This window comes from Trichomycterus rosablanca, chromosome 11, assembly GCF_030014385.1.
Source record: "Trichomycterus rosablanca isolate fTriRos1 chromosome 11, fTriRos1.hap1, whole genome shotgun sequence".
Classification (NCBI taxonomy): Eukaryota; Metazoa; Chordata; class Actinopteri; order Siluriformes; family Trichomycteridae; genus Trichomycterus; species Trichomycterus rosablanca.
This window is the reverse complement of record NC_085998.1, coordinates 21,523,366-21,551,156: the sequence shown is the minus strand read 5'-3', so window position 1 is coordinate 21,551,156 and position 27,791 is coordinate 21,523,366. Positions and strand designations below refer to the sequence as shown.

At 39.4% G+C, this 27,791-nt stretch overlaps 1 protein-coding gene across 8 annotated transcripts in view; it reads right to left on the bottom strand.

Annotated features, from left to right (window-relative positions):
* Window positions 1–27,791, bottom strand: part of mef2aa (myocyte enhancer factor 2aa) — a 197,161-nt gene that overhangs the window by 22,519 nt on the left and 146,851 nt on the right. For 6 of the 8 annotated variants that reach the window (XM_063005291.1, XM_063005296.1, XM_063005293.1 and 3 more), the window contains exons 5-7: window positions 23,520–23,621; window positions 23,290–23,424; window positions 17,291–17,513 (exon numbers count right to left, since the gene is read on the bottom strand). In XM_063005291.1, coding sequence (XP_062861361.1) covers window positions 17,291–17,513; window positions 23,290–23,424; window positions 23,520–23,621 — 460 coding nt within the window. The remainder of the gene's footprint in view (window positions 1–17,290; window positions 17,514–23,289; window positions 23,425–23,519; window positions 23,622–27,791) is intronic. The other 2 variants (XM_063005298.1, XM_063005299.1) reach the window with 1 other exon arrangement.

Here is a 27,791-nt window from a genome sequence, read left to right as displayed (position 1 = left end):
CTACAGTCACACAAACAGGCCTGATAATTGTTCTGCTACAGCCTATAAATCGTCTGTACTGCTGAGGGAAACTGCACTGCTTCTAGGCATGTTCCATAACCGAGCAAATATTTCAAGCTCATGTACATTCCATCAGGCCTTTCATTGTCAATGCCAAAAAGTACATCTGTAGCACGCCACGCTTAAACGCTAAATCTGAAATTGTTTCGTAGATCGTCACATCAGCTCGCTAATTGGTGCTCATCACAACACTCATGACATTTTTGGAACAGTTACAGTGTATCACAAAAGTGAGTACACCCCTCACATTTCTGCAGATATTTAAGTATATCTTTTCATGGGACAACACTGACAAAATGACACTTTGACACAATGAAAAGTAGTCTGTGTGCAGCTTATATAAAAGTGTAAATTTAGTCTTCCCTCAAAATAACTCAATATACAGCCATTAATGTCTAAACCACCGGCAACAAAAGTGAGTACACCCCTAAGAGACTACACCCCTAAATGTCCAAATTGAGCACTGCTTGTCATTTTCCCTCCAAAATGTCATGTGATTTGTTAGTGTTACTAGGTCTCAGGTGTGCATAGGGAGCAGGTGTGTTCAATTTAGTAGTACAGCTCTCACACTCTCTCATACTGGTCACTGAAAGTTCCAACATGGCACCTCATGGCAAAGAACTCTCTGAGGATCTTAAAAGACGAATTGTTGCGCTACATGAAGATGGCCAAGGCTACAAGAAGATTGCCAACACCCTGAAACTGAGCTGCAGCACAGTGGCCAAGATCATCCAGCATTTTAAAAGAGCAGGGTCCACTCAGAACAGACCTCGCGTTGGTCGTCCAAAGAAGCTGAGTGCACGTGCTCAGCGTCACATCCAACTGCTGTCTTTGAAAGATAGGCGCAGGAGTGCTGTCAGCATTGCTGCAGAGATTGAAAAGGTGGGGGGTCAGCCTGTCAGTGCTCAGACCATACGCCGCACACTACATCAAATTGGTCTGCATGGCTGTCACCCCAGAAGGAAGCCTCTTCTGAAGTCTCTACACAAGAAAGCCTGCAAACAGTTTGCTGAAGACATGTCAACAAAGGACATGGATTACTGGAACCATGTCCTATGGTCTGATGAGACCAAGATTAATTTGTTTGGTTCAGATGGTCTCAAGCATGTGTGGCGGCAATCAGGTGAGGAGTACAAAGATAAGTGCGTCATGCCTACAGTCAAGCATGGTGGTGGGAATGCCATGGTCTGGGGCTGCATGAGTGCAGCAGGTGTTGGGGAGTTACATTTCATTGAGGGACACATGAACTCCAATATGTACTGTGAAATACTGAAGCAGAGCATGATCCCCTCCCTCCGGAAACTGGGTCGCAGGGCAGTGTTCCAGCATGATAATGACCCCAAACACACCTCTAAGACGACCACTGCTTTACTGAAGAGGCTGAGGGTAAAGGTGATGGACTGGCCAAGCATGTCTCCAGACCTAAACCCAATAGAACATCTTTGGGGCATCCTCAAGCGGAAGGTGGAGGAGCGCAAAGTCTCGAATATCCGCCAGCTCCGTGATGTCGTCATGGAGGAGTGGAAAAGCATTCCAGTGGCAACCTGTGAAGCTCTGGTAAACTCCATGCCCAGGAGAGTTAAGGCAGTTCTGGGAAATAATGGTGGCCACACAAAATATTGACACTTCAGGAACTTTCACTAAGGGGTGTACTCACTTTTGTTGCCGGTGGTTTAGACATTAATGGCTGTATATTGAGTTATTTTGAGGGAAGAATAAATTTACACTGTTATATAAGCTGCACACAGACTACTTTTCATTGTGTCAAAGTGTCATTTTGTCAGTGTTGTCCCATGAAAAGATATACTTAAATATCTGCAGAAATGTGAGGGGTGTACTCACTTTTGTGATACACTGTACATGCATGGCTGAGTCTCTGTGCACAATCACAATAGGAAGCTGACAACTTGCCTATGTGTGAACGTACAAAAGGGTGAAACATTTAAAAGCGGAAAAAAAAATGACAGAAAGTGTCCTAGACATGTGGCCATCATGAGCCTCCCAGAACCTTAGGCTTAGGCACCTTAGGCTACTCTCACATGATAAGCATTTTGCGCTTTGTTAACTGCGAGGTTGGGTGCATATTGCCGCTTTAGCCTTAAAACGCAGCAAAACCACTTAATGCTGGCCAGGCCATTAAGCACCAAGCTTGATAAACTTGCTATTAAAAATACTGATTGACAGTATTGACAGTTTATTCACTTGCAGTTTTGTATGAAATGTATTTAAGTTTATACAACAAAGCTCTGGTCATCATTCGTGGTCATTTTTCTGTTAATCTAAGAGCAAATTAAATCATATTGAAGAGGTACAAAGCCAAAACAAGTGATTCCAAGATGAATCAAAAACACAAACCAGGTCCCTAAATTTCACAGATCACTAGTCGCCATGCTGTATTTCTCTTACAATGCCTTGGTTCGAATTTAAAGTTGAACTGAACAGTGCAGGATTGTGTGAAACAGAGAATCAGTTTCTCTCCGCCATGTCTGTGCTTCGCATCTGTCTACGTCATATAAACCATTTGACAAATTGGCGGTGCTTTAAAAAAGTCAACTGCAAATGGGGTAATCAGACTGAACTTAGAGCGCAGCAACAAGCATTAAAAAATGAGCGTCAAAGCTGCAAATCTGCACAGTTAGTGACGCTCAGTGTAGCGCAGCAGCCAGCTAATCGACACCGCCTCACTCTATAGGAAACAGCACAGCAGCGCAAAAGTGGTTTTGTCGTGTATCATGTGAAAGTAGTTTAAGTCCCTGGAACTGTATTGTGGTGATAAAACATTAAACAAACCAGTAAAATCAATAAATTGTATTTGCACTGACATTGATGTTTAGGGGCAGCTTAGACTGTGTTAGTAAATGTAGTTAGTAGTGAAAGTCATGTCCATGGATATGTCTGATATAAGGACACTACAGTACCCAAACAATCCTGGCAAACACTGTAACAGAATGTTATGACAACCATGTGGAGAATAAAATAATTTAATTGGTCCTGGTATAAGTCACAGAATGTCTTATTTATAAAACTATCATAAAGTAAACAGTATCAAAACCAGTGCTGATTTAAATCAATTCATAGTTTCGGCATTTAATAGACGCCTTTATCCAAAGCAACTAACAGTAGTATGACAGTATACAGTCTGAGCAATTGAGGGTTAAGGGCCTTGATCAAGGGCTCAACAGCAGCAACCTGGCAGTGGTGGGCTTGAACCAGCGACCTTTTGATTACTAGTCCAGTACCTTAGTAACCGGTAGGCTACAACTGCCATTTGATTCATTCCTTTAGTCGTGCCCTTATCTACACAGTATTTAAATCTAAAAATGTATTCATAATTTACCATTTATAAATGAATGTTGATAACTCATGCTAAGGAGAATTATTTTGGCAGAGTAACGATTAAAAAAGTGCATTTTGATAGCATCACAAGTTGCAGTAAATAAGACACTATTGATAACCACCTTGAGAACAGCTGTCCAAACCGGTTAGATGGTAATGATGTCATGAAGGTGTATAAATGCATTTATATAGATCTTATAGATCATACAGCTTCACAAGTAAATACCTGCAGAGCCTAAAACAGGTCAAAACTGGCACGCTATCCGAGGTGTATAACTATTCTGTCTGTACCTGATGGACTCTAGATAACAAGGTGATCCTAATTGTAACTATTTTTGTTAATGAGAATTGTTTTGGTATTGAAAATGATATACAAATAAATTTATTAATTTAACAGTAAACAAGAGTTTAATAAGATTAATAAATAATGAATCTGTATGTGTACTTCAATTTTACAATCTAATTTGACATTATTTTAATTTATAAGAGCCTTTGTGCTTTGAGAAACAGAGAAATTCACTTTGGGTGCTCCGAATTTTACAAAATAACTTTTTTTTTTATTGTTTATTTATTTGTTATTATTTTTTTAAATTGCAATTTTGGGATTGGCTCAAAATGTATTTATCTACATTAAATTACATAAAGATAAACAAAACCATATTTAAAAAAATCACTGTACTGCACACTTTTACTGCACACTTCAGTCCACTCCAGCAACCGGGACAAACTGTAATGTGGCTAGACGCACCTCACTGTTGAAGAGCGAGGCAAATCAACACACCTGCAACAATGAAAACAAAACCTACGTTGCAAATGTTTAATCAAGGTGGTATAATCCTGTGGCTGAAAAGCTACTGGCAAAATAAAAAAGGTGACCAAAATAATAGAAACAAAGTAACAAATTAAAGACACAAAAACATCCGCGGAGCCCACAAATACCAAATATAAAATACCAAAGTGCATAACATAAAAAATTATTATACTATCATAATGGCATTCATTCATTCAGTGTCTGTTTTACCACTGCTTCATCTTATTCAGGGTCACGGTGGGTCCAAATCACTGGCCAAAAGGTAGGAAACATCCTGGCAGGTCGCTAGTCCATAACAGGGCAAACAAACACACACACACACACACACACACACATTCATACTACAGGGATGTTTAGTATCTCCAATTAACCTGACTGCATGTATTTAGACTGTGGGAGTACAGGGAAACACACATGAACATGCAAACTCCACACAGAAAGGACCTGGACCGCTTCACCTGGGAATCAAAACCAATTACCTTATTAATGTTAGGCGACTGTTAACTAGACTACTAGTTAAGGGTAATGCACTAGTTAACTGCATTAATTGGATGTGCTGAACTAGTTAACTTATCTGAACTAATTAAGGGTGATGCATTAGTTACACATTAATTAAGGGTGCTACACTAGTTAAGTAGGCTGTCAAAATTAAGAGTGCTGAACTAATTAAGGTAACTATACTAATCAAGGGTGCTGCACTAGTTAAGGAAGCTGTCCTAATTAAGGGTGTTGGACTAGTTAAGGTAACTGTACGACTTAAGGGTGCTTCACTAGTTAAGGTAACTGCACTAATTAAGGGTGCTGCACTAGTTGAAAAACATCACTAATGAGGGGTGCTGCATTAGTTAAGGTAACTGCACTAGTTACACCTTAATTAAAGGTGCTACACTAGTTAAGGAAGCTGTCCTAATTAAGGGTGCTGGACTAGTTAAGGTAACTATACTAATCAAGGGTGCTGCACTAGTTAAGGGTGCTGCACTAGTTAAGGGTGCTGCACTAGTTAAAAAGCATCACTAATGAGGGGTGCTGCACTAGTTAAGGTAACTGCACTAATTAAGGGTGCTGCACTAGTTACACATTAATTGAGGGTGCTACACTAGTTAAGGAAGCTGTCCTAATTAAGGGTACTGGACTAGTTAAGGAAGCTGTCCTAATTAAGGGTGCAGCACTCATTACACATTAATAAAGGGTGCTACACTAGTTAAGGAAGCTGTCCTAATCAAGGGTGCTGCACTAGTTAAGGTAACTGCACTAGTTAAGGGTGCTGCACTAGTTAAAAAGCATCACTAATGAGGGGTGTTGCACTAGTTAAGGTAACTGCACTAGTTAAAAAGTATCACTAATGATGGGTGCAGCATTAGTTAAGGTAACCACAGTAACTGCGGGTACTGTACTAGTTAACAAAGCAGCATCAGTTACATTTCTCACACTAATTAAGAGCACTGCACTAATTGAGTCAATAATCGAGAGTCAATAGTTGAGGATATTTTTAGGAAGCACATGTTAGCTCTTTACCATTCCAAACTAAGACATTGAAAGGCATTTTATGAGGAAAAGGGTGTTGTGTGAGGAAAGATTTAAGCGACTGTTAGTGTTGTATTTTCAGGCTACTGAATGCAGGCAGGTTATATGGATTAGCCTGGTGTACTAATGTATTTCTTGTAAAAAAAAACAACAACAGCAATTTATCTGTGGTTAGATTTGGAACAGTTCCAGCATGTGGATTGATTTTACAGTTTTCCGTGCAAATTTGGTTCAGCAAAAAACCCCACAAATTTGTCAGTCAACATCAGAACGTGTTTGAGATGACTGCCACGATGCCATCTGTTCCCTTCCACACATCGAAAACGAAATGCAAATAGAACTAACAGAGGCTGGAGCTTTAGCACTAAGCAGCAGCGGCTGAACTAAGATAAAAAAGTAAGCTGTTTTGTTCCAGAAATATGATGAGTCACTTATGTCCTCCAGCAACTGAGCGCCTGGTTAGGTAATGCACCGAAATTCTAATAAAAAATGCTTAAATGAGAGGGTGATGCTTCACTACTACAAAAACAACAGATTTCCTTCCACTCTGACAGAGCAACATAGAAAAGTTTTCATCTCTTTTAGAGCTGGGATTAGAGGTTGGCTTGTGACTGACTTTGGGCTTTAGAACTGATCCAAAGCATTTTCTTCTCCTGCCAGTATTAGCTGGAGCTGTTTTGAACTGATCTTTTTTCCTCACTTCTCCAGAAGTATGTGTACAATGGCCATTTTACACAAGTGTTTTTCTACAGTGCAGCATGAGACGAGTGTTTCACTAATTCAGAGTGCTGCATTAATGAAGAGTGCTACACTACTTGAGGAAGCTGCACTAAATGGGTAAGGGTGCCCCACTATTTAAGGGTGATGTACTAGTTAAAAAAAGCTGCACTAAATAAGGTGCTGGACTAGTTAAGGTGACTGAACTAATTCAGGGTGCTACACTAACTGAGGGTACGGCACTAGTTAAGGGTTTTACACTAATTAAGTTAGATGCACCGGTTAAGGGTGCTGAAGTAGTCAAGGAAACTCACTAGCCATGGTGCTGCCCTAGATAAGGTAACTGTACTACCTAAGAAAACTGCATTAGTTAAAGGTGCTAGGTAACTGCACTATATAAGGAAGCTTTACTAAATGAGGGTGATGCACAAACGGATGATGTTACACTAGTTAAAAGTGCTGCACTACTTAAAAGAGTGCTACATTAGTTAACAACATTAAATAAGGATGCTGCACTAGTTAACGGAACTAGTTTGAGTGTGCTACATTATTAAAGAAAACTACACTAGTTAGTTATATATGCATTAATTGAGGGTGTGTACTAGCTAAGGAAGTTGTACCAATTGAGGGTGCTTTACTAGTTAAAAAATATATATCTGCACTAATTACGGGTGATGCACTAGTTAACTGCATTAATTGGGGGTGCCGAACTACTTAAAGCAGCTGCACTAATTGAAGACGCTACTCTAGTTATCTGCATTAATTAAGGGTGCTGCACTAGTTAAAAAGGCTGCTCTAGCTAAGAGTGATGCATTAGTTAACTGCATTAATTAAGGCTGCTGCACTAGTTAAAAAGCATCACTAATTATGGATGATGCATTAGTTAAGGCAACCACATTAATTGAGTGTGCTGCACTAACAGTTATAATAATTAAGAGCACTACACTAGTTGAGAGTGCTACACTAGTTGAGGGTTTCACACTAAGTAAGGGTGCTGCACTAATTGAGGGTATTTTTAGGAAGCCCAAGTTAGCCCCTTACTCTTCCAAACTAAAAGATTGGAAGGCATTTTACAAGAAACATTTTTTAGCTTTAATCTTCAGCAGCCACTTTCCAAACAGTGGGCAAAGACGGGAACACAGATGTTCACTCTAAACCTAAGGTTCAACCTAAATTAGCCAAATCACATACTGGTAATTTTTAAGGTTGGAGTAAATCTAAGTATCTGATACCAACTCATGTGGGTATCAGATAACTTAAATTATACAGTAAACTAGCCACCAGTCCATCACTGACTATCCCACAGTTACCCACACACACAGGGGAAAATGCAAAGTAAGAGGTGAAGTAAGTGTTCTTCTACAGTGCTGCATAAGACGAGTGTCTCACTAATTCTACTACTTGAAGAAGCTGCACTAATTGGGTAAGGGGTGCAACACTATTTAAGGGTGCTGTAGTAGTAGTTAAGAAAGCTGCACTAGTTAAGGTAACTGAACTAATTAAGGGTGCAACACTAACTAAGGGTATGGCACTAGTTAAGGGTTTCACACTAATTGAGGGTGTTGCACTAGTTAAAGGTGCTGCAGTAGTAAAGGAAGCTTCACTAGTTAAGGTAACTCTTAACTAGTACTTAAGGGAACTGAATTAATTAAAGGTGCTGCACTAGTTAATGTAGTCTATCACTGGCCATCCCACAGTTACCCACACACAAGGGAAAATGGAAAGTAAAAAGGTGAATAGAACCCAGAGTACACAAGGAAAAGTTGTTTTTAAATGAATGAAAGGAAAACATCTGACAATTTGTAAAATAAAACCTCTAAAATCACACACACACACACACACATATACGTCATGCTGAGCTCCAGTCTGTGGATTTGTGCGTGCGTGTGTGACAATAACAGCACTGTATATTGATGTCACTTTTCATCATCACATGTGGGAGTCTGACCCTAACACACTTCATCTTATCACACATACTCAGAGACGGTTAAAACCCACCTGTCTCTGTCAGTCTTGTACAGCTAGTGCTTATGACAGCCAGTCCGATCATTGTGTACAAGGAAACTAAGAGGGATGTCATGGCACGAGTGCTTGGGCGAATGCTTGGGTTAGGCATGTCACAAGCCATGCTCGACCATATAAGGACAGCAGCAGTACCAGGAAAACAGATGCACCTGTCAGTAGTGAGAAGAAAACTAGAAATGGGAGGGTCCAACAGAAGGGGGTTTAAAATAAGACAGCTAGTTTATTTACCTGCCTGTCTAAATTAACTGTGAAAACATGGCCTATTTCTTGAGCAATTCAGACGTGACAACAAACAAAACGCTGAGCTGCTAGAACTTATAAATGGAACCCTCAGTGAAGGATGGACAGTTTAGTCTAAAACTTATTTTACCAAGTCAAACTGTTTATTTATACTTTTTAATACAACAGTTTTGTCATTACACACTTTACATTTACCAGCCAAAAACACCATCTTCAATAAATAGTTTTACATTTTAGATTCTCTAGCATTTTTGCATATGAACAGGTTTTAATTAAACTAGAGTGACCATATTTTGGTTTTCAAAAAAGAGGACACGAGGGGGGCCTGTGTATAAAGGTTTAAATATTTGACAAACACATCAATAACCATGTAACTATCTTAACAAACAGCTACTTTTTAACAGAACACACTAACAAATGTAGTTTTGTGTTTTGCTAAACTGGCACCTTTATTTCACACTCAGCTTTGCAGGTCATGCATTCTGCTTCCCAAGGATCACGACCTAGCAAAAACACGGCTTTTTTCTGTAATCTGTGAATTTTCATTTGCGTTTGGGCATTTTTTTTTTATATATACTGTATATATCTATTTTGTTTATGCATTTTTTCCCCTTTTCCTCCTGACTTTTAGCGCGTCCAATTGCCCGAATGCGCCATGCTTCCTCTCCACTCTGATTGAGGAGAACGAAGCTAACCCATGCCCCCTCCAACACGTGGGCGGCAGCTGAATGCATTTTGTCACCCATACTAGGCGAGTGCACATACGCAAATCAGCCTTGTGTATGGAGAGACACACCCTGACCCGCAATCTTTTCCCACCAGCAGAGGTCATAGTTGCATGAGTTACGAGGAGTTCCAGCTTAATACACCACCCCTATATGAACAACAGGCCAATCGTTGTTCATGTGGCCGCTCAGCCCAGACGGATGGCAGAGCTGAAATTCCAGCTCTGGTGTGCTAGCATGTGTTTTTACCCACACACAAAAACACACAAAGAATAGCGCATGCAGACTACAAAAGCCGAATCTTGGACATTTTTGGTGATTTAGAAATCCCGGCCGGACACACTGTTTTCGTCCAGAAAAGAGGACGTATGGTCACACTAATTAAACCATGTTTTGATTCTCTGGAATATATCTAAATTAACTTCTCATTTTTACATTTTTATTTCATTTTGACAATACCAGTAGCAGGCTGGCTAGATAAATGTTATCAAAATGCAATAGGACTAGTTGAGCCATGCTGCTAAATAATGGAACCAAACCCAGATGCAAGACGTTTTAACCAAGGTAGAATAATAATGTGGCCAAAAAGCCACTAACAAAAACGGGATAATCATAAATCAAAATAACAAAAACAAAGCAACAATCGAAAAACACAAAAACACCTACAATCCATTAAGGAAAAGTGGATAGAATGAGGATAAAATGATAATGACAACTCATTTCCTAGAAAGCAAAGATATGGAACCTTCAGAACCTGCTGGTTCTGACTCTTAGGGACATAAACTATGTTTATCAAAACTGAAGTGAAATATATGCAAATACAGGGCACTAAACACAGTACTGATAAGATTCTACAGTATATACGTATTTGCTGTAATATTTGTAATGGGTGGATAAACCTGTAATTTTACTATCTAGTACAAATTTATATATTTTTTTCCATACTGTCCCAACTTCTTTGACTAACAATTCTTTAAGCATTGTTTCACAAAGTTTGTCCTTTGCCAAGAGGTACTATATAATAATAATAAAAGCAGCCATGCAGCAGCCCTAACGCTGGCACAAGCAATCCTGGTATTTGTAACTGTCAGCAAAGAACAGTTGGACACATGACCTTGTACATGTCCTTCAACAGAATGTGTACACACAAGCAGCAGGGTAGGGACACTAACAGCTGCCACCACATTCTTTAACTATTCCAATGTTTACCTTCACGCTGCCTAAAACACCACTGGACAAGTGTACACACCTAACTGGCAGGTCTATTATTTAACACCCACTGGCATAATACTTACTGCCTGTTAAAATTCTTGCATAAAGATCAAATAAACGTTAGAAAATCATTTCAGTGAGGTTCAAATTAAAACTACAATTAAACATTACATTTAGGAATAAGAACTTATTTTAATGCTTTATTTAAAATTGTACAAATTTGGCTGGTGCAAAAGTAAAATACGCTAGCCCACTACAGTTAAGATTTTATTTTATTTATATAAACACGCTAGCACACCAGATCTGACATTTCGAACTCGTCGGTTCGAAACCTAGCTCTGCCATCCATCTAGGCTGGGCGGCTACATGAACAACGATTGGCTGCTGTTCACACAGGGTGGAAAGCTGGCTAGGGACCTCATAACTGGTGCAATTGTTACCTCTGCTGGCGGGTTGATGGCACCTCGACAGAGTCGAGGAAAAATGCATTGATCAGGGTGTGGTTCTCCGTACACAAAGCTGATTCGCATATGAACTCGCCTCGTGCAGGTAATAAAATGCAGTCGGCTACTGCACACGTCGGAGGGGGGAGAAGTGGAGATCAGCATCAGTAGAGAGAAAGCGTAATGCAATTGGGTACTTGGATACGACTAAATTGGGAGGAAAATTGGGAAAAAAAACAAGAATCTGTGATTTTTTTTTAACCTTTAACTTTAAAAAAGTTGGGACAGAAGGGTGTTACATCACCTTTTCTACTGGTGACACTATTAGTGTCCTTAGGTCCTGAACCATTAAATTGTTGCCTTTTTAGAATTTTTCTCCATTCTTGCTTGATACAAGACTTTAGCTGTTCAACAGTCTATGGTCACCATTGTTTGATTCTCCTTAGCTCTTTATACTGCACTAGACATTTTCACTAGGTGAGAACATGAACTTAATATCTACAAAGCCAGACTGTTGGAGCATGTGCAGATTAAGGCCTGTACTGTATTTGTCTTGCTGGAGTAACCATGGATTTCCCAGTAAAAGATGTCGCCTTGATGGTAGCATAAGTCTCTCTAAAATTCCAAAATACATCTCTGTGTGAATGGTATCTTCACACATACGCAAGTCATCACTGATGCACCACTATATTATGACAGATGTTGGCTTTTGCACCTTTCGCTGAATACTTCTTTGGCAGAAGAAACTCATTGTCCCTTTTTCCAAAAAAAACAAACTGAAATGTGGACTCATTCGACCACAGCAGTCGTTCGATCCATCTGAGATAAGCTTGGGCCCAGAGAACTTTCGGTTTTCTTAACTTCTACTTTTTGTAATGGAGATTTAGGTAGCATTTTTTATGCAGTGGTGGACTATGTTAAGTAACAATGGTTTTTCCAAGTACTCCCATGTTACTATACTTCTTACAGTAGCATGATCTTATGCTTATTATGCAATACTGTCTAAAGGCTCTCATGGACATAGAACAGAGATTTCCGGCCTTGGCCCACTAGGACTTTTTTAAAATATAATTACTGGTAGATAGTGGAATACTTAAATTATTTCCAATCTTGCATTGAGAAATGTTCTTTTTGACAGTTCTCTAATAAAGTTGGTTCAAAGTGGTGAACCACAACCATATAAGTGTGTTGCATAATAAAGGTTAAATAAAGGTTCAAAAGAATTAATACATCACAGATTCTTGTTTTTATTGCATTTTACAAAATGTCCCAACTCTTTTTGGAAATGGGAGTTTGTATATATTCTGTGCTGAGGTAATAAATAAACTGATTTCTGTCAAACTCTCAAAAACAGGGAAAAGGTAGACTGGCTATTCTAAATTGGCCCTAGGTTTGAATAATCAGCCTAACCTGGTTAGTATAAATGGATTTATAAAATATTGAAAACGAAACAACAGTAAACCACGTCACTGAATGTGACCCATGAATGAAAGCCAGTAGAACCCAGGTAGCCTCATGCAAATGAAATGCCGGTCTCTAGCCTTCATTTCTTGTTAGCCACATAATGGTGAAGTATCCCTTCCGGGTCTGCTTTGACATTAGAAAAAGAAGCATCAAAAACAATTCCACTGTGACCCTCTCCTGTTGTCCTCGTAAAGGACAAAGTCACTCCCATCAATCATAGGCTTGAGACTGTAGAGAGCACACATGACCTAAATTCTCAAATATTCGGGGGAGGACTTAAAATGCTAACACTCCTGTAGTCAATTTATCAAATGTGATGCAGACATGCAAGAAATTCACCTTTTGACTAAAAAATTTTTGTCTGGCTCCATGGTCAGAAAAGATGAAACCCATGGCTTTGACAAAATGATATGCACTACTACAGGGTTCATACATATTTTTACCAATTTTCATGACCATACTTTCTCTAAAAGGTCTAGGTAGACATGAAAAATAAATACATTCCATGTCAGCATTTATCACAATATATCTTAACTAAAATTAATGACAAGCTATGTGATTCAAAAATATATGTATAAAGAACTCCATTGTGCAGATATAATTATTATAAATGACTGGATGACTGGGAGGCAACAGTGTTCGGAAAATAAACAAGTAGATAAAAATATGAGATAAAAAGCCAGTCAAAAAGTTAAGTTAAGCAGTTGTAGCCTAGTGGTTAAGGTACTGAACTAGTTCAAACCTCACCACTGCCAGGTTGCCACTGTTGGGCCCTTGAGCAAGTCCCTTAACCCTCAATAGCTTAGACTGTAAGTCGCTTTGGATAAAAGCGTCTGCTAAATGCTGAAAATGTAAAAAGTGCATTTATATAAGCATTTGCTTGTTGTTCTGCGTGCAGCAGCAGACTGATGTTTCGCAACTTTAGCATGGTAAGCTAGTGCTCTTCCATGTTTGAAATGTCTGCATGTTTTACTACACGGTGCACATTTTGCACGTCCCAGGTTCTGGTCTTTCTCAAGCCTTGAACAAATTTGAACAGGGCGGCTATATGAACAACGATTGGCTCGTTGTTCACACAGGGTGGGAAGCCGGATAGGGAACTCATAACTGATGCAATTACGACCTTTGCTGGCTGGCTGATGGCACCTGCACAGAGTTGAGAAATAATGTGGACAGGGTGTGGCTCTCCATACACAATGCTGATCCGCACATGAACTTGCCTCGTGCAGGCCTTTAGCGCACCCTTTTTTTCCTACGCCAGTGATTCCGCTGCTGAGTTGACTCCGAGTTGAGAGTCGTTTACCCAACTGACTCAGAGTCGATACCATAATCGACTCCCTTGCAATTTTTTTTTTCTCCTTTTCTGTTCAGTTAGAATAGAAAAGAAGCATTGGGGCCACGGCTGTGTGTCGGGAGTCTGGTGGACTGAGTAGGTGGGTGACTGGCCATGGTCGTGGTTCCACCTAGCGCTCTCTTCTGATTACACTCAGTGCATTTTTGTCTACAATGGTGAGAGGTTTGTGGGGTCACCGCTTTATTGTTTTACTTTTGTTCTCACAAGCACTTTCCTTCCACTGCCCCTGCAATTGGGTCCAGCCCCTTACTGGTGAGCTTCTCCCCGATCAGGCGCACCAGTGCACCATTACACCTGTTACTTATATACAACCACTTCCACTTGATAACTTCCACTTATAGAAACCTTGTAAAAATTAAACACAGTTGGCTGAGATTGCCCAACACACTCTGAGTAGTTAAGTATGTGTGTTAATAGTGCTGATCACTGATTCTAGATCAGTGTTGAACAAAGATAAAAAATTAAGTTTAATTTCATCGAGTTACTACATGCAAATGACACCCATTCAGTGGAATGGCCCGTATACATTTTCACATAAAATTGTATTTGTGAAGCAATTTTCCATGAGTGTGAACTGCTTGCAGAGGATTTCCATAATTTGAATATGCTGCACAGAAAATGCCTCTACACAGCAGTAGGAAAAGCACACAGACATGGAGAGAACCTGGTAAACTCCATAAAAACACTGACAGAAAACAAGATTCAAACCCTCACACACTGTTGTGACACGAGGCCACTCACTAGAACACAGTGTTACATTTCTATATTAGCATGGCTTGCCTTGACGACTGTTTTATTTTTGTCTTTTTGTCATTATCTTTTAAGTGTGCAATTATTAATGTGTTATAGAAAAAAAATAGACAACATTATCATAAAGCATTAAACCCAACATACTTTGCCCCCTGTGAAATGTGCTAGAGGGCATGATAATGCATCATATGATTGTTAAAAGACTGTTGTCTGCCAGAACACCAATTGTGAGATGTACTGTAATAAAATCAATTAATAATGCATGTTTTGTATTTCTTTCTGACTCAAATAGCAATGGCAACTAATACGTTTACCCTATTTTAGGAATTAAAAATTTCCACAACCTTACCACAGCCTTACAGCTCACTTTATAATTTAGTTTTCCAATCCAGTACTACAAACTAAGAGCCAAAGGTAATAAATATTTGGCCGTTTAATTTTCATTTAGTTTTTTTGACGTGAGATTTATGTGAACAGAGAAAAAAGCTAAATTTTTAAAGTTCAGATTATTTACTATTTATTTACTCAGCTTTTTGATTTGTCTTTCCAAACCAGTGATGTGTGGCTCCGATCCTGGGCAATCTGGTGCCCTCATGTTTGTCGGATTTTCTAGCCGCTACGTGTTGACTTCTGGCTGTACATGATTTCTGACCCCTAGGATCAAAACTGCCCATCCAGACTGTGGGGTTCTAGGTCATAGAATGATGTTGGGTTGCTGTTGTTCTGCCTCTCCTGTCCAATTACTCAGGTTTGATGATGGTGGGTCCTCATGAGGGTGAAAGCCCTCATGACTGTGTTACCTGCCAGCTCTCTATGTTAGTTATGCTGTCATAATGAGGGGTGCTGGAGTCTCATGCTACCCTCTGCAAAACTGACATTTTACTCTTAATAATTTCACATTTAATTTTTTGTATGTATGATTTGTGTAAGTCTATTCATTCAAATTATTATCCAGTCCACCAAAGGAGAATGGGTTCCTGCTGAGTCTGGTTCCTCTCAAGGTTTCTTCCTGTAATTTACTAATGTAATTTAATAGTTAATAATAACTTAATAATGTTGTCATTTGTAATTGGGACAGTGGTAGCCTAGTGGGTAGGGCTTCGCATTATCAACTGAAAAGTTGAGAGTTTGAATTCCAGCTCTGAAATGCAGCCACTGTTGGGCCCTTGAGCAAGGCCCTTAACCCTCTCTGCTTCAGGGGCGCCATACAATGGCTGACCCTGCGCTTTGACCCCAGCTTCAAAACAAGCAGGGATATGCAAAGAAAGAATTTAGTTGTACTGTACATCTGTATATGTACAGTATATATGACAAATAAAGGCGTTCTTCTTCCTCTTAAGAGAGTTTTTCCTTGCCATTATCACCCTTGGTTTGCTCAACAGGGGTTTTTGGTCTGTTGGTCCTGAATTTTGTAAAGTTGCTTTGAGACAAAGTCTACAAATAAATTGACTTGACTTTACAAGTGCCTAGAACTCTACGTATATTAATGTTTTTTGCTGATCTGCATTACAGGCAGTCCTGAAGTTAAGAACCACTGAAGCAGGTACAACCATGCGAGAAACATATCAGCACTTGACTGAAGCTGTAGTCATTGCTGGTGGTTTGGCTAAAACCACCAGCTCAATATACTTCCTCCCATTCTGCACCTACAATCATGCATTCGACCCGTTCAACAAAATGATTTGCACAATCTCTCCCCTCATTAAAAATGCTTTTAAGTGATTTGTTAAGAATCCTGATAAAATTTTGCACATTTTAAACACACATTTAACGCAATCTTATACACAATATAATACATGCATAATATATTACATGCTCGCTGAGACCTATCTACCCCCCCCCCCCTTCTTTTTTCATTCTATTTAGCAGCTGAGGATCTTCTGCTATCAATCAGCGCAATTATGCACCTGTCACAGATACCACAGTTATGGAGTCGACACTAATATCCATCTGTTACTCAAGTGTCAGCATCAAAAAAGAGCGAAAGGAATGTTTTTATCTTTTATACCTTTTTCCAACTTGTCGGTTTGAAATAGCATTATTGTGTTTTAACAATAATAGCAATAAAAGTCAGTAAAATGGTCCCAGTATTTTTTTTTTTCTAGTAGCAATCTGATAAACAGATATATTGCAAAAAATACAGAGCTCATTTAATAATGGCCACCAAATTATGTTTTGTGTTAGACAGTCTAGAAGTATTATTAATTAATACACACTATAAGTCTAGGGATGTCCAAACTTCTCCTGTTGGGGGTCAGATGGAGTAAATAATTTGCAAACACCTACAATTTGCCACTTTTTTCTAATAAAAACAAATAAAAATCCACGCCTGAAATCTTCTGCATTCGCTTCACCTCGCAACTTACAGGAGTTAAAGGATCTGTTGCTAACATCTTAGTGCCAGATACCACAGCACAAATTCAGGGGTCTAGTGGAGTCCTTGCCTCGATGAGTCAGGGGACCAAAACAATATTTTATATTTTATCATAATTTTATGCCTCATCCGTGTATTTTATTCATATTTACCCCGTACAAAGAATTCAAAGAGCCAGAGAACCAGTTATAAAATCCATTACCACTGACATTGTACAACTAGAAGCATACATTTTAAAGTTTAGGCTCTACAGACCTGCGCTTCCTGTGCTGGGCGGCCTGTGAGGAGCATTGGTGGGCACCACATTTCTTTGGAGTGAGGTCTGAGGAGGGGACAGCATGGCAGCATCACTTAGTGTGGCAGCAGCTGGCAGGCCGTGGCTGCTCAGAGCAAGTCCGGGGTTGTAGGACATGTGGTTGGGGGTCGACACCGGTACCGCCACGTGCATGGAGAAATTCTGCTGTGGCAAACCTGTGGGCTGCAGGGAGGAGACCCAAACATGCAAACACACACACACACACACACACATGTACGAAGGGTGTTAGTAATACTGGATAGGAGAGGTTATCGAGTGTAAAATAAAGAACACGCCTAACCACTACAGAATAACACCCACTAATAAAATTAAGGTAGGTAATTAATGTTTACTCATTATAAATTCTGGTGTAGGTTTGTAATGGCATTCTGTGAGCAGGTACATGTCTCCAGGCCTTTATCAGGAGTGAAAGATGACTCCTGGGCTTTGGTGGTTCCAACAAACAATGGAGTAAATCAGAAGATGGATAGCACAGTGGAAAAGAGGTAATCTCAAGAGAAAGATCTCAGGATCACCTTCAGCTATCCGAAAAAAAGGAGAACAAGCTTTGCCTTGTGTAAGGAATACTGTCAGGATTTTTTTATTTACGTTTTGCAATGTGCAGAGCACGGTAGTTTGTATTAAGGGACAAGACACATGACAAGAAAGAAAACATACAAGACAAGAAAACATTTGTAAACCATTTGGATTTACCTGGATTTCTTCATCCGTCCATTAAAACTGTAGGCTGATTATGCCTGAGCTACTAGTTATTTTAGATCATCCTGGCATTTCAGCACCTTTTTTTCTATTTTATTTATGCATTTTCTCCCAATTTAAGGTAGTCGATCTGTCTTCCGCTGCTAAGGGGATCCCTGATTGCAGTTGAGGTGGGTGTATTGCTGCTCACGCCTCCTCCGACCCGCGTACAGCCCTTTGCGGAAACCTTTTTCACCTATGCACTCTGCACAGATGCCTCTCTACCTGCCAATCAGGGTCCTTACACAGCGTTTGAAGACCACACCCACATAGTCCGGTCATCCCGCCCTAGCAGAACCTGTCTGCTGCCGGCACTGCCAATTATGCCCGCTAGATGGCGCCCAGCTGACCGGTGGCAACACCAAGTTGTGAACCAAGAAGTTCAGAATCTCGGCGCTGGTGTGCTAGCGGAATATCCCGCTGTGCCATCTGGGCGCCAAGGCTTTTTTTTTTTTAAATCCTTGCCTCATCTATGCTCAGCATATTGTCTAAAAATCATCTAGAATTTGTATTATCAGTAATCACATCATTCTGATCCAAGAGCTTACGGGATACACCGTGCACAGGGCAGGAATGCACCCTGGACAGAAAGCCAGTCTTTCTAGGAACTCACAAGGACTCACATACTCATTCAGGAACTGTAGAATTTGCAGGTAATTTAGAATAGGCAATCTACATAATGTCATGTTTTAAGAGGTACTCTAAACAAACCATGTGAGAGAACATAGCAATTGTCCTCCAGAAAATGACATAACATTTGGTTGAGCTTACTTTGAGTCTAAATACTTGGGTTTAAATAAGCTGTATTTAAATAATCCGGTTTGGGCCATATCTACTCCTTGGTTGACGTGTTAAACTAAAAAATATTGGTGGATGGTTTTAAGAAAACAGCCTTTCTAACATGTGCAAGCCGTAGCCTAGTGGTTAAGGCACTGGACTAGAAAGCAGAAGGTCGCTGGTTCAAGCCCCACCACTGCCAGATTGCTGCTGTTGGGCCCTTGAGCAAGGCCTTTAAAAAAGGCTCAATTGCTCAGACTGTATACAGTAACTGTAATGTAAGTCGCTTTGGATAAAGGCGTTTGCTAAATGCCATAAATGTAAATGACTATGTCAAATCATTCTTTAAAAGTTGCATAATTTTGGTAAAGGCTTATTACAAAAATACTGTGTGCACCAGTAGAAAATATTACTTTGTTGTTAGTCCCAAGAAACTCATCAAAGGCATGTTCCTAGAACCCTGGAGCTTTGTGGAACCTGTAAACTACTTACTGTGCCATCAAAACAATAATTTTCTCCACTGTGTCCCTCCATTGGCATTATGTATAGTGGACACATTAACAAAAGCTTTACTGTCCAGATATTAGAATTGTTTTTTGTGTTTTTATTTATTTATTTTATTTTTCTCTTTTTCTGGCAATACAGTCATTCCAATTCCAGATTGCAATTACCCCACCGCATGTGCTACACCCACGCTGGCTATGTTGTGCAGCAGGATAGCACATGCCACCAACCACATCTTTACACCAGCTAACAACAGATTCCTTTAACATATACGGAGCTCTCTGTATTCCTCCGTTGGGTGTGTCGGCATTTAACACTACATAAGTAGTCGCCGTTTCCATCTGGTCTTGGCTCTCTCAGACAAGGTCAGCTGTGTATTGAGCGTCCGGCCAGGCTGAGATTTGAACTTGCGTCCACTGTGTATACCTTTAAATGGATAGGGCACCACTACAACCTTCAACCTTCAATCCTATTTTAATACATGAGACTCATTAGCTAAATTATAAGCCCAAAGGTTTACGTTCTTGTTCCAGTTTGGATTGTTAATAATTAATCAAGGTTTGATAAAGACATACACGGTACCATTCTGTGTTATTAATTTAAAAAGATTGATCCAAACTACAATTTATGTGTAATGCAAAAAATCCAGGCAATTCTAATTGGTTTGATGTTTATTTTGCTTTTATAGTTAGATACAGAGTACACAATCATAAACATGCATATTTCATTTGGACATTTTAAAACTGAGCAGTTTAGCATGGCATAAGTCAGCACTGCACTTAGTCTTGTCCGCTAAAACGAATGCACTGAAAATGTGTGTATGTATGTAATGGTATATACACACACACACACAATACGCAGCTTAAAATCCTTCAAATGATAGTGATCATGTAATTTACTTTACACACCAGATGTTTATGAAACCCAGAACAGTACACATGAGCAGTGCAGTGCTGTTTAACCACACTGTTTATCAGGTGAGTCAGTGTGAGCCGTGAGATCACTGCGTTTGCAGCACGCTACAGTGAGCCGTTAGTGATATTATTAGTGTGTTAATGGCAAAGAGGAAAAGAAGTGGTGCTTTGCTCAAGTGCAGAATGAGGAGTGGGGGTGGGTTGTCTCCTCAGCAATCTCAGGTGCACAACGCTGTGGTCATCATCCTCAATAAGATCACCATTGTACTAGATTAAAATGCTTTAATGATGTTCAATCATAAAATGATTATTTACATACACAGTCGAGTCACATTATTATGACCACCAGCTAATATCCAGAGTAACCGCCGTGTGCAGCATGGACAGGCTGGGAGAGACTCAATAAGATCCTGGTAGGTTCTCACAGGTATCTGGAGAATACAGAGGAATACAAAGAGCTCCGTATATGTTAAAGGAATCTGTTGCCGCTGTCGAAAGTAGGAAGTAGTCATAATAATGTGACTCAACTGTGTATATAATTTACACCAAAAGTTTTCATATAAGGTCGTGGAAATTGAAAGGTCATTAATTACTTAATTTATTTTGCTTTTTGATAAATTAATAATTAAAGTATAATATTTAATCCATAAAACCTTTACTGATTTAAACTCAAGCCAGCCTTATTCATACGGACATGGAGAAGTCACCGGCTGTATTCAATCATAATAACTAATGAGGAACTAGAACGGCTTTGCTTTAAAGTTATAGACTACAGCCTGTACTAATATTAGAATATAGCTTATAGGAAAACCAGATTCTGAGTCTAAGTGTTGCCACCTGCCTGGGCACTTAACAAACACAATTGGCCATGTCTGAGGGAGGAAAGGCCAGTTGAGGAATCACTTCCTTCCTACTGCAACAGCAACTCCCACTGTCTGGTCAAGGTGCTGGCAGAAATACAGAAGGAACAACGTTGTCCTTTAATACTTGTTAGGGTTCTTTGTCAGAATTTGATCCTAGCTGGTATGAGGACGAAGGGGCAACTGTAGCCTAGTGGTTAAGGTACTGGACTAGTAATCAGAAGATTGCTGGTTCAAACCCCACCACTGCCAGGTTGCCACTGTTGGGCCCTTGAGTAAGGCCCTTAACCCTCAATTGCTTGGACTGTACACCAATGAGCCATAACATTAAAACCACCTCCTTGTTTCTACACTCACTGTCCATTTTATCAGCTTCACTTACCATATAGAAGCACTTTGTAGTTCCATCTATTTCTCTGCATGCTTTGTTAGCCCTCTTTCATGCTGTTCTTCAATGGTCAGGACTCTCCCAGGACCACCACAGAGCAGGTATTATTTAGGTGATGGATCATTCTCAGCACTGCAGTGACACTGACATGGTAGCGGTGTGTTAGTGTGTGTTGTGCTGGTATGAGTGGATCAGAAACAGCAGTGCTGATGGAGTTTTTAAACACCTCACTGTCACTGCTGGACTGAGAATAGTCCACCAACCAAAAATATCCAGCCAACAGCGCCCTGTGGGCAGCGTCCTGTGACCACTGATGAAGGTCTAGAAAATGATCAACTCAAACAGCAGCAATAGATGAGCGATCATCTCTGACTTTACATCTACAAGGTGGACCAACTAGGTCGGAGTGTCTAATAGAGTGGACAGTGAGTGGACACGGTATTTAAAAACTCCAGCAGCGCTGCTGTGTCTGACCCACTCATACCAGCACAACACACACTAACAGTGCTGCAGTGCTGAGAATCATCCACCACCTAAATAATACCTGCTCTGTGGTGGTCCTGTGGGGGTCCCGACCATTGAAAAACAGGGTGAAAGCAGGTTAAAAAAAGCATGCAGAGAAACAGATGAACTACAGTCAGTAATTGTAGAACTACAAAGTGCTTCTATATGGTAAGTGGAGCTGATAATATGGACAGTGAGTGTAGAAACAAGGAGGTGGTTTTAATGTTATGGCTGATCAGTGTATACTGTAAGTTGCTTTGGATAAAAGCATCTGCTAAATGCTGAAAATGTACATGTAAGAAGTAGTTGGCAGCTTTACACCTGATACAGGAGGTGTGCAGTAGTCTGATGGCCTTCTTAGGTTGCCATGCAAGTGGCAAGGAATATATGCAATGCAATAAGGAAAAGCTAAAATGATAACGGTTAAATAAAATGAATAAATAGTGCCAATAATAAACATCATTTGTGTTTGATTAAGGCATTATAAAAACTGACTTAATATTTTACTGTTCAACAACTGTTCAAACTTTATATTTACTTTTTAAGATCTGGGTGTAAATGAGGATACTGTACTTGGGGCGATTGATGACTTGGTGGTTTTTAGATGACTAAAATGCCCAGACGAGACAAGAACAATGGGGACTTATGAGAGAATAAAAGGAACAGAGAATATTTTATCTTCTCTCTTACATGACCTAAGCAGAACGTAGCTCTAAAAAAAAAAAAGATATATTAAATTTTCAGATACTATAGTGCTGGGCTCCCAGAAGATAACTCATTAATCACCACAGCCACCAAATCTGTCAATAATCAGGCACCTACACTGAGCTAGAAAATACTTCCTAGGGAAATATATTTTAAAGCAATAAAACTATGTCTCTGGTTTGGTTAAAAAAAGTACAGAAGAAGAAAGAAAAGTTATTATTATTATAGCAGAAAACAGCTAAAATGTTCTGTTTTTAATAATAGTAAAATCAGCTCTGCGGTTGTATTTTTCTGTGGTGACACCTATCTAGTCAATGTGATCTTATTGGGGTGTGTAAAAGCAATAGATTATGAACAGAACATAAAGTGCACATCCAACTAAAAAATAAAATAAATAAGGTTAATATTTGGAAAATGCTGCATAAAATCGTGGGCAAAGGTTCAGGTGAAATATTGGGAGGGAAGTGTGGGGGTGTTAATGTAAACAAAACGCAAAGGGAGCAATCCTTTCTGCCACAAAGCCAAGCAAGAGGGTTGCATTTACTTACGATTTTATGATTTCGCATCATATTATCAAACTCCTCATTAATTTTTTTATATTTTTCTTCTGTGTGGGGGGTGAGGACATATGAGGCATCGGGGTCCGGGCTATCACAGCCTCTGTGCTCTTTCTTGTTTAGTGCCTGTAGTGAATATCAACATAGAAACAGCAATCAACCAAAAACAGCAAGAAAGAGGCAGTACTTACACCAGAGCGCTTGTATAATAAATCACTTTCTTCATTTAGTTTGCCCAAACGCTCGTCCATGAGGGGACTGTGCCCAAAACAGTCATCAGCATCAGGACTGGCACAGTCATTATGGCCTTTGGTTCTTAATTTCTGAAATGAAATTGAACATTTTACATACAACCCAGATATGAGCATACAACCACAGTAAGGCTATACAGAACAGTATGCAGGTTTACTGCTTTGATTTAATTCTAACTCATTTTAATACATTTCATTATGCATCTTTTAGGCTTAGAAGAAAAAAACAAGGTTAAACATGTACACGACAAGGCATAACATTATGACCACTGACAGGTGGAGTGAATAACACTGGTTATCTCTTCATCACGGCACCTGTTAGTGGGTGGGATATATTAGGCAGCAAGTGAACATTTTATCCTCAAAGTTGATGTGTTAGAAGCAGGAAAAATGGGGAAGCGTAAGGATTTGAGTGAGTTTGACAAGAGCCAAATTGTGATGGCTATAGACAACTGGGTCATCGGGACTGGACCACGGCACAATGGAAGAGGGTGGCCTGGTCTGATGAATCACATTTTCTTTTACATTACGTGGATGGCCGGGTGCGTGTGCACCGCTTACCTGGGGAACACATGGCACCAGGTAACACACTAACATCTTGGTGGCAGATACCACGGCACACCTTCAGGGGTCTAGTGAAGTCCATGCCTCGACAGATCAGGGCTGTTTTGGCAGCAAAAGAGGGACCAACACAATATTAGGAAGGCGGTCATAATGTTATGCCTGATCGGTGTAGATTTAACATATATGTACACTATATGTAACAACATTTATATTCCTAAGTGGTTGATTATACACGTTTTTCAGATAGGAACAAGTTCAGATGCATGAAGCAGATAGAATAATGGTTATGATTGCCTGTCCAATTAGTTTCAGTAAATGAAGTCTTGGCTTATGTACAGTGACATTCTAGAGAACTGTGTGATTCCCTTGTTAAATTTAATGCTAACAAGTGCACAGTAAGCCACATAAAGATTTAGAATAAAGTTTTGTAAAGTTTGACATGGAAAATCCTGGCATGTCTGCACTGAGCACTGACCTTAATCCCATTTAAGTCAAGTCAAGTCAAATGTATTTCAAAGCAACTTTACAGAATCCAGGACAGACAGACCAAAAACTCATGTTGAGCATGCTAAGGGCAACAGTGGCAAGAAAAAACTCCCTAAAATTACAGAAAGAAACCCTGAGAGAAACCAGACTCAGCAAGGACCCATCCTCATTGGGTGGCCTGGAGAATAATTTGAATGAATAGGATTTACACAAATCATACACACACAAAATTAAATTAAACTAAGTTATAACTAGCAAATACTACTAATAATAATGAAAGCAATTGGAGTTCTTTATTATTCAGTCTAGTCTGTGATAAAGTCTGTAGTGAGTTCTTGACATTTTTTTGGTGCAAACACGCCAGGTTCCCTTCATGACTGTGAGCAATGTTTCATTATACAACATTAGCGCCTTGCTTCAATTAATAAATGAAAGCAAATCCCAGCACCATTGAACAAAATCTAATAAAAACTTTTTCCCAGTAGAGGTGGGGTCTGTTATCCCAGCAAAGAAGGACTATCTCACTAATGATGCCCATGGTTCATGATGGGAAACAACATTTGGGTGTAAGGTGTCCACAAACATTTAGCCATTTAAGCAATAGAACATGAGAGGGAGTGTGTTATCGTGAATAACATCACAGCCGTGATGTTATTCGCGATAACACATGACCTCGAGTGTTCTATTGCTTTTATACAACAGTTTTTACAAAATAAAGAAAGAAAATAAATCAAAGAAGCCCTGAATTTCATATTAAATATGCTTTAATTTTGACAATACCTTCCGCCAAAAAGTAGTTCCACAACGAATATAAAGTTTAACACTACAAAGCAGACATCCCAAGTTGCAAAAACTCATTTCAGGGAGGTAGGAACAACAAGAAGAAGAAGGCAAGAACCTCCGAAGGGAAAAAAAGAAATAAAAAACTTCTCGCACACACCAAAGGATATGGGTGATAACAGAACTTTTATGAGCTGCTAACTGGGCTATTAAGCTAACTGTTCGCGTTACAAACACATTAATGTTCCCTACATAGTGCACTAGATTGTGTATCAGATCATGGATATGTGTTCCCTACATAGTGCACTAGATAGTGAATTAGACAATTGATTTATGTTCCCTACACAGTGCGCTAGATTGTATATCAGATAACGGATTTAAACTGCGATCGGGAAAAAAGTCTGTGTTGCCTGCGTGCGCGTTTGTGTGCATGAAGCTTGTCGTTAATGGCAAAGCGTCAGCGGAGTAATACAGTTGTGGTGTGAAAAAACCGTGCTGTTATCACAAATATCAGCACGTTTAGAACGCTTCTCAACCAATCAGATTGTAAGGTCGGAACTAACTGTTGTATAAACTAATTTGTTAAATGTGTTCACCACTTATACCAGGGCGCTTGTACCATGTACCATGACTACTGCATTACTGACTGTGGAGGAAATTCAGTTGTCAGTTTGCCGCCGACACCAAAACAAGAGTCCTCCATCCTGCTCTTTAATATATATCTCTCTTTGTCCCAAAAACACACACTTATATTCAAGTTTAGCATGTGTGTGTGTGTGTGTTGATGCATTTTTCATTATCTTTCAGTTAACATAAGCCACCCAGCTGGAAGGCCGTCTCTTATAAGGAGATCCCAGAGCGCAGTCATTTGGAAGCTGTTCTGACTTTTTTTCAGCATACTTCCATTTATGACGAAGTCAAGTGCTAAGAAAATGAATTATAATATCCATCACTGATGCTTATTTTAGCATGAAATGGGCCGATTTTGATTCGTTCAACAGCATGGAGAACATTTGTATTGATCTTGTTATAGAAAGAGCTGGTTGCTTCTTGCCTGTCTAAAATGTGAGAAATGTGTGAGCCTAAAAAATAAGGCCATCAGGATCATTTTGTAACAACATTGTTTCTAAAAAAATGTTTAAACACAATATAAAACTGTTATCATACAGTTTAATTATCATCATTATTTTTTTTTTTCATTTACTAACCGCATCATCTTTGTCAGGTTTGCGGTAGGTCTGGTACCACCTGGAGCCACTTGGTGCTAGACCAACAAAAACTCACACATTTACTCACTGTTTTCTCAAGGTTCACACAATTTGGAGCTGCCAATTTGCCTTTTTCATGTTGTTCCTGTACCTTAAAGAAACTCATCACGGGCAATGATCAAAAGCAAGGATTAAACCCAGGTCCTCAGAACCTCACTCTACCAGCTCTGCCTCAGTGACACTTTAATTCCAACTTTACTTTCAAAGAATCACCAAAGTAAAACCCATTAATGGGAAATATATAATCACAAATTGAGTGGAGCTATAAGGCCACTTTTAATGGCCTTGGTTCAAATTTTATTAATTAAATAGTTAGTTATTATGATTTTAATGTCATGTTTTACACATGACTATGGGAAAGAACCGGAGCTCTCAAAGGAAACCCACACAGACACAGAGAGAACATGCAAACTCCATACAAAAAGGACCTGGATCACTCCATCTGGTAATCAAACTCAATACCTTCTTGCTGTGAGCCCGAGTGCTACCCACCAAAATGCAAAGTCAGGCCCCATAGTTTAAATGCTAACTAAATAAACAGGCAAACCATCAGTATGTTATATATTTAACCTCATAAAATCATCAGTGGCAATGCCTGTAGATTGATTGTTTTACTTTTTTTTATCAAGAATTATGCTGTAGCTGGTTGATATGCTTTTGTGCTTCAAACTCTTTTAAGCACCATCTCTGCTTCTTTGTCTATTAAAGGTTATGCACATTTGGTGCAGCTGTTGTTGTCAGCCTTGCGAGTTATTTCTTTAATACAGTGTCTTCTAGGGAGAGAGGACATAGTAGTGATAGGGTGGAAAATGTCACACTGAAATACCCCCAGTTGTCCCCCTGAATCATACTTCTGTGGTCAGCATTTAACAGTTTACAACATGACTTATATGAAGGTGTAAGAAAAAAAATTCAAACCAGCTTCCTCTATTAGCATATTTAAGACAATGTGGTGTAAATGTTAAGCTTCACAGCCATAATCAAAATATTAAATAAAAGAGCTAAATGGGGGCAGAAATGACCAGCATTTAAACTTTGGTTCATATAAAGGCTAACATAAAAGCTCTAACTTGAGTCCTGAATGATAACGATCAATATTATAACATATTTTTTTAAGAATATTATCAGAATATGGTTTCTTATA